The sequence below is a fragment of the Xenopus laevis genome, chromosome 5L (assembly GCF_017654675.1).
Source record: "Xenopus laevis strain J_2021 chromosome 5L, Xenopus_laevis_v10.1, whole genome shotgun sequence".
Taxonomy (NCBI): Eukaryota; Metazoa; Chordata; class Amphibia; order Anura; family Pipidae; genus Xenopus; species Xenopus laevis.
The window spans coordinates 7,909,709-7,920,895 of record NC_054379.1 but is presented as its reverse complement, the minus strand read 5'-3'; the positions used below and the strand labels follow the sequence as shown (position 1 = coordinate 7,920,895).

The 11,187-nt window shown below is 40.1% G+C and overlaps 1 protein-coding gene across 1 annotated transcript in view; it reads right to left on the bottom strand.

The window, feature by feature from the left end:
* Nucleotides 1-1,117: 1,117 nt before the first annotated feature.
* Nucleotides 1,118-11,187, bottom strand: part of prepl.L (prolyl endopeptidase-like L homeolog) — a 29,899-nt gene continuing 19,829 nt past the window's right edge. The window contains 6 exon segments of the mRNA NM_001174028.1: nucleotides 1,118-1,210; nucleotides 2,432-2,517; nucleotides 4,026-4,152; nucleotides 4,225-4,374; nucleotides 6,049-6,265; nucleotides 7,543-7,718. Of these exon segments, the coding sequence (NP_001167499.1) occupies nucleotides 1,133-1,210; nucleotides 2,432-2,517; nucleotides 4,026-4,152; nucleotides 4,225-4,374; nucleotides 6,049-6,265; nucleotides 7,543-7,718 (834 nt within the window). The 3' untranslated portion in view covers nucleotides 1,118-1,132.

Sequence of the window (11,187 nt, the reverse complement as noted above, 5' to 3'; positions counted from 1 at the left end):
TAACGAATGTGTTTTGAAAAAAATCTCTTTTTCCCATGACAGTATCCCTTTAAGTACTATAGTTGTGGATTGTTGTGTAGTGGATATTGTGAAACAAAGACGGACAAAACGCCCACGTGCAACGTTAGCTTGATAAGTACAGTCTTTGGTACAGTCTTTGGTACAGTCTTTGGTACAGTCTTTGGTACAGTCTTTGGTACAGTCTTTGGTACAGTCTTTGGTACAGTCTTTGGTACAGTCTTTGGTACAGTCTTTGGTACAGTCTTTGGTACAGTCTTTGGTACAGTCTTTGGTACAGTCTTTGGTACAGTCTTTGGTACAGTCTTTGGTACAGTCACACCAGGAAATACACAAGATACAGACACACGGCTAAAACAAACAATAACCACATACACACTTTTAGGAAAATTTTTAAAGGAAAACTTTACCCCCAAAATGACTACTTAAACCACAGATCTGTTTGTGTGCACCGTGAATCATACAATCCCAGGGGCCGGCCCTAATTTTTTAGTTTTCTATTTGTGATTACCCAATGGCACGTACATAAAAAAGTAGACTATTATGAAAATGGTTTATTTACATGAAGCAGGGTTTTACATATGAGCTGTTTTATGGAATATCTTTTTATAGAGACCTACATTGTTTGGGGGTATAGTTTTTCTTTAAGGGGCTGCTTGAGTCTGAGGACACTGTGATATGCACAGCCAACGTACACCGCCAACACAAGTGCTTTCTGAAACATCACTAAGGTGCAGCATCAGACTGGGGAGGCCGGGGCCCATCGGAGGTACCATCTCAGGGTAACATCCGAAGCCCCCTTTCCCATCTCGCATTCCTCTTACTCACCCAGAGATTTTAGGGCAAAGAACCAAAACATAAAGATCCAGATTCATGCAAAGTGTGACAAAGTAATAGAGACTACAAAAGCTTAGAGAGATACAGGGGATGAGACAGGATCAGAGAGAAGAGAGGCAAAAAGATAGACAAGCCCAGAAAGAACCGACACAGAAACGCTCACTGGTAACAACCAATGATTGGACAGGGGCAATACAGTAACTAACGCTCTATCCCACGGTAACCGCATGTAATATAAACTGAACAAGAAACACAGGAAACCTGCACCAGTGACGTTTTATTGAGTCGAGCCTTTGCAGCGACGAGGTATATCCAGTTTAAGCTCCATGTGAAGAAAAGCAAGCTGCGTCGCAACCTAGAGCAAGAGGAAAGTGTTACTTCACGGTGACATTTAGAGGGTTATTTATCAAAGTCCGAATTTATCTCAATATTTTCTGCTACAAATTCCGATCAAATCCGCTCGGGTTTTTTTACGCTTATTTATTATTACATTTTCCCGAAAATGTGCTTTGCGGGGAAAAATCTGATTTTCACGTTTTTTTCCCGGAATTTTCACCCGAAAACTTCGAGGTATTGCACGAAACCCAGCGCACATCAAAAAATCATTGGGACTTCTCCTATTGACTTATATGTAACCTCGACAGGTCTAAGATGCCGGATTTTCAGATTCAGACGTTTCCATCCTCAGGGTTTAATAAATTCCAAAACATTTGTGATTTTTTAAAAAGTCTGATTTTATAACAAAAAAAATAATGTATTTTTCGTGATTTTTGCATTCAGAGTTTAGTTAATAACCTCCTTAGAGATATTTTACGGCACTAAGGGAAAATGTAATAAAATTTGCAAAGTGCAATACTTTGCGAATAAAAATTCACATGTTACAATGTAAAATTCTTCAATAGGCTTTTGTTGAATTGTGAATCTTAATTGCACATTGCGAACCTTTATCACCAGCTCTGGAGTTAAATAAATGATTTTCTATTGCGAAATTTTATTGCATACACTGTGCACTATCGCAACTAACTGGTATTTCTATGACTGGTATTTCTCTAAGAGCTGCGAGCAATAAAGGCGCCAGACAGGTCAGTCTTAAATCTGTCAAGGACCAAATAAAACCCCTACAAAGTCAATGCGCTTACGCTCGCTCCTTTTCTGCTCGCAGCTCTTAAGGAAATAAATTACACTGCAGGCTGAAAATCATCTGTAAAGTTGGCAAGTAACTTACAGTTTTAAAAAGGAAGTTGGCTAGCAGAAGATTGGAGCGCGCATGTAAGTGCAAAGGCGCCACATCGCCTTTTTAAAACAATGTGCACAACCGAGATTTTATTGCAATATTTATGTATTAAATACTAAAAAGAGAGTTAACTTTGTCAAGGATAGCCGTATTAATGGAGGGGAGAGTAATTGATTTTTTACTTTTTAGTGTTACTTTAAAATGCAAGTGGTAATCATCCAAGTTTGCCTGCACCCAGGTCGTTGTTATGGACCTGGGTGCAGGCAAGATAAGGGTCACATTGCAGAGTATGGGACTGATTCTCAGCTTGTGTTTTTCAGCATTACCCTTAGTGTAACGTACCTTTCTCAGTGACTCCTCCCATGATAGTGAGTCACAATGGCTGCCACCAGGATGAACATCTAGATATATATGAGGAATCCTAGACTCTGTAACAGAAGAATTCCAATCATGTCACTTCATTACATCGTTTCTTATCAGGGATGCAGCAAATCCAGGATTCGGTTCGAGATTCTGCCTTTTTCAGCAGGATTCGGTCTAATCCTTGTGCCTGGTCGAACCTAATCCGAATCCTAATTTGCAAATATAAATTAGGGGTGGGAAGGGAAATCACCAGTAAAAAATTTTTCTACTTTTTCCTTTCCTGATTGGATTCGGTATTTGGCCGAATCTTCCATGAAGGATTCGGCCAGATCCCAAATAGTGGATTCAGTGCATCCCTTTTTCTTATTACATAATCCAATAGCAGGAATGACTTCAAGGGAGATAGGGGAGCTGCGGTGGGTGCAAGCGAGGGAAATCCAGTGACCAAGTTTTCTTGGTTTGCCACCTTTCTCTTCCAAAAGTGATTAGAGATACTCATGCCTTTAATTTAAATACTGGATATTGTATTGGGTCAGGAAGAAACAAGTATTACTTTCAGGTCGAGATGAATGGTTTCCTGGCAGAAGAGAAGCTGTGGTGGGCTGGGGTGCTCCAAAGAGGGAATTCAGCTAATTCTTCAACATAAGGAACTATGATCTCTTGGTTAAAGGAGTTGTTCACCTTTAAATTAACTGTTAGTATGCTGTAGAGATTATGTATGATATTCTGAGACAATTTACAATTGGTTTTCATTTTCTATTTGTGGTTTTTGACTTATTTAGCTTTTTATTCAGCAGCTCTCCAGTTTGTAATTTCAGTAGTCTGGTTTCTAGGATCCAAATTCCCCTAGCAACCATGCACTGATTTGAATAAGAGACTGGAATATGAATAGGAGAGGCCTGAATAGAAAGATGAGTAATAAAAAGTAGCAACAACAATATATTTGTAGCCTTACAGAGCATTTGTTATTTAGAAGGGGTCAGTGACCCCCATTTGAAAGCTGGAATGAGTCAGAATGAGATGCAAATAATGCAAAAACTATAAAAAAAAAAAGAAAAAAAGTTGTTTACAATTGGCCAGGGCCGGATTTACATAGCAGACGCCCCTAGGCCGATGCTGTTCATCACCCCTGTCCCTTCCCCTACCCTCGTGCACAAATTTTCAGAATTGGGTTCAGAGCAGTGGGGATTGGAGCACAGGAAATTTAAAAACCGATTGTATCTCCTGCAAATCGCCAGAGCTTCTGAACCAGTGTGGTTGGGTGGCATGCCGCAACCCTAAAATTCTGCCACCCTAGGCCCGGGCCTTTATGGCCTTTCCACAAATCCGGGCCTGGAGTTGGCCATTCTATAACATACCAAAAGTTAATATAAAGGTGAACCAGCCCCTTTAAAATGGAAATAATTGCAATTTTCTCAACTCCACAAATGGCTTCCCATAAAACTAGTTGTCCAACATCTTCCCCATTTCATTCTTGTCTTCCATGTGTGTTATTCTTGACCCTGCTCCCTAAGTTGGTTCATACGTTCCTAACCCCTCTATCTCTATACAAGTTTAAGGAACTCCCCATTACCTGACGTTCTGGATTCATGGCAGTAATCCCTGGCAGCTTTCCTTAGTCTGGTAATGTATCCCAGCAATCCCTGTATTGGAACACGCTGGTCATTTTCATAGGCGGTTATCAGAACACAAGGATAATTCTGAAAGAAGAAGATCAATGTTCAACTAACTGTGAGTTCCAGACGTATCAGTTTAGCTCTACACCGACCCACCTGAGGAGTGATGTTCTGATAAGGGCAGTAGCTCTTTATATAGCGGTGGTATTTTTCATCGGATAATGGATTTCCCCATTCTTCTTGCTCCTCGATGGTCAAGGGCAACGACACGTTCATCATTGTGTTTAGAACATCCAAGAACGGTGCCTGAAGGTACAAAGATTCCTTATTTCATCAAAAGAAAACACAAAAGGAACTTTAAGGGACAGTGTTGTCCTTACTACTGGCTGAAAGAAAAATCATGGTTAAGGAGAAGGAAAAACTACCAAAGCAGTTTATTGCCAACAGATTAGCCACAATAGTGCAAACTATGACACTATATTTATTCGGCAGAATGATTTACCATACCTGAGTAACCAGCTCTAGAAGCTCTCTCTGTTTGTTTAGGATAGCAGCTGCCATATTAGCTTGGTGTGACATCACTTCCTGTCTGAGTCTCTCCCTGCTCACTCATAGCTCTGGGCTCAGATTACAGCAGGGAGGGGAGGAGGGAGAGAGGAGCAAACTGAGCATGCTCAAGCCCTAGCCCTGGCGGTTTAAGCTGAAAACAGGAAGTCTGATACAGAAGCCCATGAGTACACAATAGAAGGAAAGAAATGTGCTGTTTCTTTTGACAGAGGACTCAGAGCAGCATTACTTTGAGGGTTTACTGGTGTATTTATATAGACCTTTCTGATAAAGCTTACTTAATTTTAGCCTTTCCTTCTCCTTTAAATGTAGATTATTTTGGGCTCCGCAGAACAGAACAATCCCAGTAGTCACCTTATGGCCTCGGCACGCAAGAAGCTTTGAACACCAATCTGTGTAGTTCAGTCTTTGTCAAACCCATTGATTCTGCATTCAGCTAAGTCCAGATCCTTCACACTGGATCCATCTGAATATTGAACTGAATCCAAACCCTCACCTTGGGTGGAAACCTGTTACCAAATTTTCCATATTTTATAGGGTTTGGATTTGATTTGACCAACCTCTACTGGATCCTACTTAAAAAGGCTTGGATACAGCTGAATTCAGAACCAAATCCGGTGCATATCTACTGGGAACAGACACACTATATATATATATTCTTTATGGGTCATTTATTATTAATTTGGGTAAGAGTGTGCCCCTTAGTACATTGTGCCATCCATGTTTGCCATATGCAAGGTGGCCGGTGTCTGTTGCAAAGTAGGGTGCAGGGGGGGGATGGGCCGATTATATGCCTCCCCTCCCCTCAGTAGAACTCATGGGGTTGCCGCAGGTCTCTCTGCTCTGCTCTGAAATGGCAACTCTTTAAACCAGAAGGCAAGGTGCAAAGACCAAAGTTTTTGCACTTTACTATTCAATTTCTAAATGTCTTCTTTATGAGTGGGGTTAGTTATTGTGTATTCACCTCCCTTTGCTTTCTGTGTAGTACAACTGTGGCTACTCATTGTCTACTCACCACTCACATACGTGCCCTCCCCTGGCAGCTACATCTCTAGTTACTAGGGATGCACCGAGACCAGGATTCGGTTCAGGATTCACCCAGGATTCAGCAAGATTCAGATTCTTTGTGCCTGGCCGAACCCGAACTTGGAAATAACGGGGGGAGCTGAGATCGTAACTTTTTGTCACAAAACAATTGCATATGCAAATTAGGATTCCGATTCGGTTTGGTATTTGGCCAAATCTTTCATGAAGGATTCCGGTAAATTGACAAATATTGGATTCGGTACATCCTAACAAGTTACTCATTCTCTACTCTCACGTCACCGGTTATATCTGTATGAAGTCTGATAAATGGGACCTTTAGTAACAAGTATAAAATACCGGTTGGAGTTTAAGTCGAGGGTAACGTACCTCCAGTACGACTGCTCGAAACAGACGAGGAGCGGAATTGCACAAAGCTCCGGCCAGAACTCCCCCTGCACTGGCTGCTTCCACGGCTGAGTAGTGCGGCTGGGAATAACCGAGGCCATGCAGGTGAGATATACAAGAGCCCAGATCCTCCAGACCATTCAGCTTCTTGTCCAAAACACCCTCGCTGTGCCAGTTACACCCCAATTCACCTCCTCCTCTGTTGAGATCAGCACATGAAAGAACGAGTTAAAAGTTGTAATTTACACATTTACATCCTCCAGGCCTCACAGAGGGGCTCATTAACCAACTCTGGGCAAATTTGCCCATGGGCAGTTACCTATAGCAACCAATCAGTGATTAGCTTTTTAAAGCCAGCTGCAAGTAGAACAATGAATGCAGCAATTTGATTGGTTGCTATTGGTTACTGCCCATGGGCAAATTTGCCCAGTGTTGATAAATAAACCCCCCTATGGCCTTTTCCTGGCAACTTTGCAATTGGTTTTCATTATTTATAGTTTTTCAGTTATTCGCCCTTCTCTTCTGCCTCTTTCCAGCTTCCAAATGGGGGTCACTGACCCCAGCAGTTAGAGATGAATGCTTTACTGTTATTGAAACTTTGTATTAATTATCTTTCTATGCAGGCCCTTTACTATGTTATCTGGAAACCCATTATTCAGAAAGCTCAGAATTATAGAAAGGCCGTCTCCCATAGACTTCATTTTATCCAAATAATCCAAATTTCTTTTAATGATTTCCTTTTTCTGTGTAATAATAAAACAGTCGCTTGTACTTGATCCCAACTAAGATATAATTAATCCTTATTGGAAGCAAAACCAGCCTATTGGCTTTATTTAATGTTTATATGATTTTCTAGTAGATTTAAGGTATGAAGATCCAAATTACAGAAAGACCCCTTATCCAGAAACCCCCAGGTCCCGAGCATTCTGAATAACAGGTCCCATACCTGTACTTGATCCCAATTAAGATATAATTAATCCTTATTGGAGGCAAAACCAGCCCAATGGGTTTATTTAATGTTTAAATGATTTTCTAGTAGACTTAAGGTATGAAGATCCAAATTACAGAAAGATCCCTTATCCAGAAAACTCCAGGTCCCGAGCATTCTGGATAACAGGTCCCATACCTGTACTTGATCCCAACTAAGTTATAATTAATCCTTATTGGAGGCAAAACCAGCCTATTGGGTTTATTTAATGTTTATATGATTTTCTAGTAGACTTAAGGTATGAAGATCCAATCTATGGAACAATCCATTATCCGGAATACCCCAATTCCTGAGCATTATGGATAACAGGTCCCATACCTGTAGTCATGTTCTCATTTTAAAACTACTGCTTGGTTGGTAGGGTATATAAGACCCTGGCAACCAGGTAGCTGCTGAAATAAAAAAAAAATGGAGAGCTTCCCAGCAAAAAGCTAAATAGCTGAAAAGCCATAAAAATGCAAATGGTCTATCTGAGCCATAGTAATTACCTTACATGGCAATAAGCCAATAGCCACCCCTCTTCAACCAGCATTCGTTTCTCCACTTTGAAGCTCATATTCAAATCCATCCCATAAGCCCCATAAACGTGGATAAGTAAGGGGCGATGTCTCATCTGCTTCTCGCTGTCCTTATAAAGCAGTGTCAGTGGTACCGACGTGCCGTCCTGCAGAGAGAGAGATATATATATATATATAGTGAATAAAGTACCCCCTCTTGTAAAATATAAGGATATTATAAGTTACCGAGGAGTTTCATGACCATATAAAAGTACGAGGCTGAAGGCCGAGTGTTTTTATACATAGTTACATAGTTACATAGTTACATAGTTACATAGTTACATAGTTAAATTGGGTTGAAAAAAGACAAAGTCCATCAAGTTCAACCCCTCCAAATGAAAACCCAGCATCCATACACACACCCCTCCCTACTTTTAATTAAAATTCTATATACCCATACCTATATTAACTATAGAGTTTAGTATCACAATAGCCTTTAATATTATGTCTGTCCAAAAAATCATCCAAGCCATTCTTAAAGGCATTAACTGAATCAGCCATCACAACATCACCCGGCAGTGCATTCCACAACCTCACTGTCCTGACTGTGAAGAACCCTCTACGTTGCTTCAAATGAAAGTTCTTTTCTTCTAGTCTAAAGGGGTGGCCTCTGGTACGTGATCCACTTTATGGGTAAAAAGGTCCCCTGCTATTTGTCTATAATGTCCTCTAATGTACTTGTAAAGTGTAATCATGTCCCCTCGCAAGCGCCTTTTTTCCAGAGAAAACAACCCCAACCTTGACAGTCTACCCTCATAATTTAACTCTTCCCTCCCTCTAACCAATTTAGTTGCACTTAGTCTCTGCACTCTCTCCAGCTCATTTATATCCCTCTTAAGGACTGGAGTCCAAAACTGAACTGCATACTCCAGATGAGGCCTCACCAGGGACCTATAAAGAGGCAGAATTATGTTTTCATCCCTTGAGTTAATGCCCTTTTTTATGCAAGACAGAACTTTATTTGCTTTAGTAGCCACAGAATGACACTGCCCAGAATTAGACAACGTGTTATCTACAAAGACCCCTAGATCCTTTTCATTTAAGGAAACTCCCAACACACTGCCATTTAGTGTATAACTTGCATTTATATTATTTTTGCCAAAGTGCATAACCTTGCATTTATCAACATTGAACCTCATTTTCCAGTTTGCTGCCCAGTTTTCCAGTTTAGACAAATCACTCTGCAAAGTGGCAGCACCCTGCATGGAACCTATAGTTCTGCACAATTTAGTATCATCTGCAAAAATAGAAACAGTACTTTCAATGCCCACCTCCAGGTCATTAATAAACAAGTTGAAAAGCAAGGGACCTAGTACAGAGCCCTGCGGTACTCCACTAACAACACTGGTCCAATTAGAAAATGTTCCATTTACCACCACTCTTTGTAGTCTATCTTTTAGCCAGTTCTCTATCCAGGTACAAATACTATGTTCCAGGCCAACATTCCTTAATTTAACCAGTAACCTTTTGTGTGGCACTGTATCAAATGCTTTAGCAAAGTCTAAGTAAATCACATCCACTGCCATCCCAGAATCGAGGTCTCTACTTACATTCTCGTAAAAAGAAATTAAGTTAGTCTGGCAAGATCTATTACGCATAAAACCATGCTGGCACAAACTCATAGTATTATGATTTGCTATGAAGTCCAGTATCTTATCCTTTATTAACCCTTCGAAAAGCTTTCCTAATACTGACGTCAGACTAACTGGCCTATAGTTTTGAGGCTGAGAACGGGATCCTTTTTTGAATAGAGGCACCACATTAGCAATTCGCCAGTCTCTTGGCACAATACCAGATCTCAATGAATCCTGAAAAATTAAGTAAAGAGGTTTGGCAATCACAGAGCTAAGCTCGCTAATTACCCTGGGATGAATACCATCTGGCCCTGGACCTTTGTTAATCTTAACCTGTTCAAGTCTCTTTTGAATTTCTTCTTGTGTGAACCATGCATCATTAGTTGTATTACTAGAATTGGGAGTGTTAAGAAGGAAACCTTCACTTACTGGTTCTTCATTTGTGTAAACAGATGAAAAATACGAGTTCAGAATCTGCGCTTTTATTTTGTTTTCATCAACCAGCTGATCCCCCTCTGATAGTAAGGGTCCCACCCCTTCCTGCTTCATTTTTTTACTATTGACATATTTAAAAAATAATTTGGGATTTTTTTTACTGCTTGCTGCAATATCCTTTTCTATAGCAATTTTAGCTTGCCTTATAGCTTCTTTGCATGATTTATTGGCCTCCTTGTACCTTATAAATGTTTCGGCTGTACCAGCTAACTTGAAAGCCTTAAAAGCACGTCTTTTCTTACCCACCTCAACACCAACGCTTCTATTGAACCAAAAAGGTTTTGCTTTGCAACGACGTTCCTTGCTTACAAGTGGAATATACTGACAAGTATATTTATTAAGCAGCATTTTAAAGACTTCCCATTTTTGTTCTGTGTTTAACCCTGTGAAAAGCATTTCCCACTTAATATGTTGCAGAGATGCCCTTATACTGTCAAAGTTTGCACGTCTGAAATTTAGTGTTTTAGTTACTCCCTTATAGAATTGCTTCTGCAACAGAATCTCAAAGGAGACCATGTTATGATCACTATTCCCTAAATGCCCCTCACCCACACAAATGTTAGAGATGAGTTCAGTATTGTTAGTTATTACAAGGTCCAAAAGAGAGTACAGGTCATGGAACTCCGAGGTCACTTCTAATATCCTCATATTTTGCAACTGGGGGTACTTTATTTATTATAATACACAAGTTTCGGTGAGTCATGTGACAGAAATGACGTCAGAACTCACCGTTTATAACTGATGACATCAGAACTCACCGTTTATAAGGATATAATTTACAGGATATTCATGGCTTTTGTGTATTATATATATACTGTATACGTCAGACATTTGTTATAATGCTCATTAAGAGGTAGTTCACCTTTAAGTTAACTTTTAGTACGTTATAGAATGGTTAATTCTAAGCAACTTTTCACTTGGTTTTCATTACTTTTTTTTTTTATATAGTTTTTTTTTATTATTTGCCGTCTTCCCTGGACTCTTTCAAACTTACAAATTGGGGGTCACTGACCCCATCTAAAAAGCAAATGCTCTGTAAGGCTACAAATTTATTGTTATTGCTACTTTTTATTACTCATCTTTCTATTCAGAGCCTTCCCTAATTATATTCCAGTCTCCTTATCAAACCAATGCATGGTTGCTATGGTAATTTGGGCCCTAGCAACCAGATGGCTGAAATTGCAAACTGGAGAGCTACAGAATAAAAAGCTAAATACATCGAAAACAGCAAACAATAAACAATGAAAACCAATTGCAAATTGTCTCCGAATATCACTCTCTACATCATACTAACATTTAATTTAAAGGTAAACAGCACCTTTAACCATTGTGACGTCACATACATAAACATAGTGGCAAAGTGCATAGCTGCTGTGTGTTTGTAGCCGCCACATTCTCTTAATAGAATACCAAGACCAGCATTGGACTGGGGCCCCCACAACCCCCCCCCCACAGCTGCAACTCCCCACGTACTTCTTCATGTGGCCCGACTGGGGGTCAGGTGGGA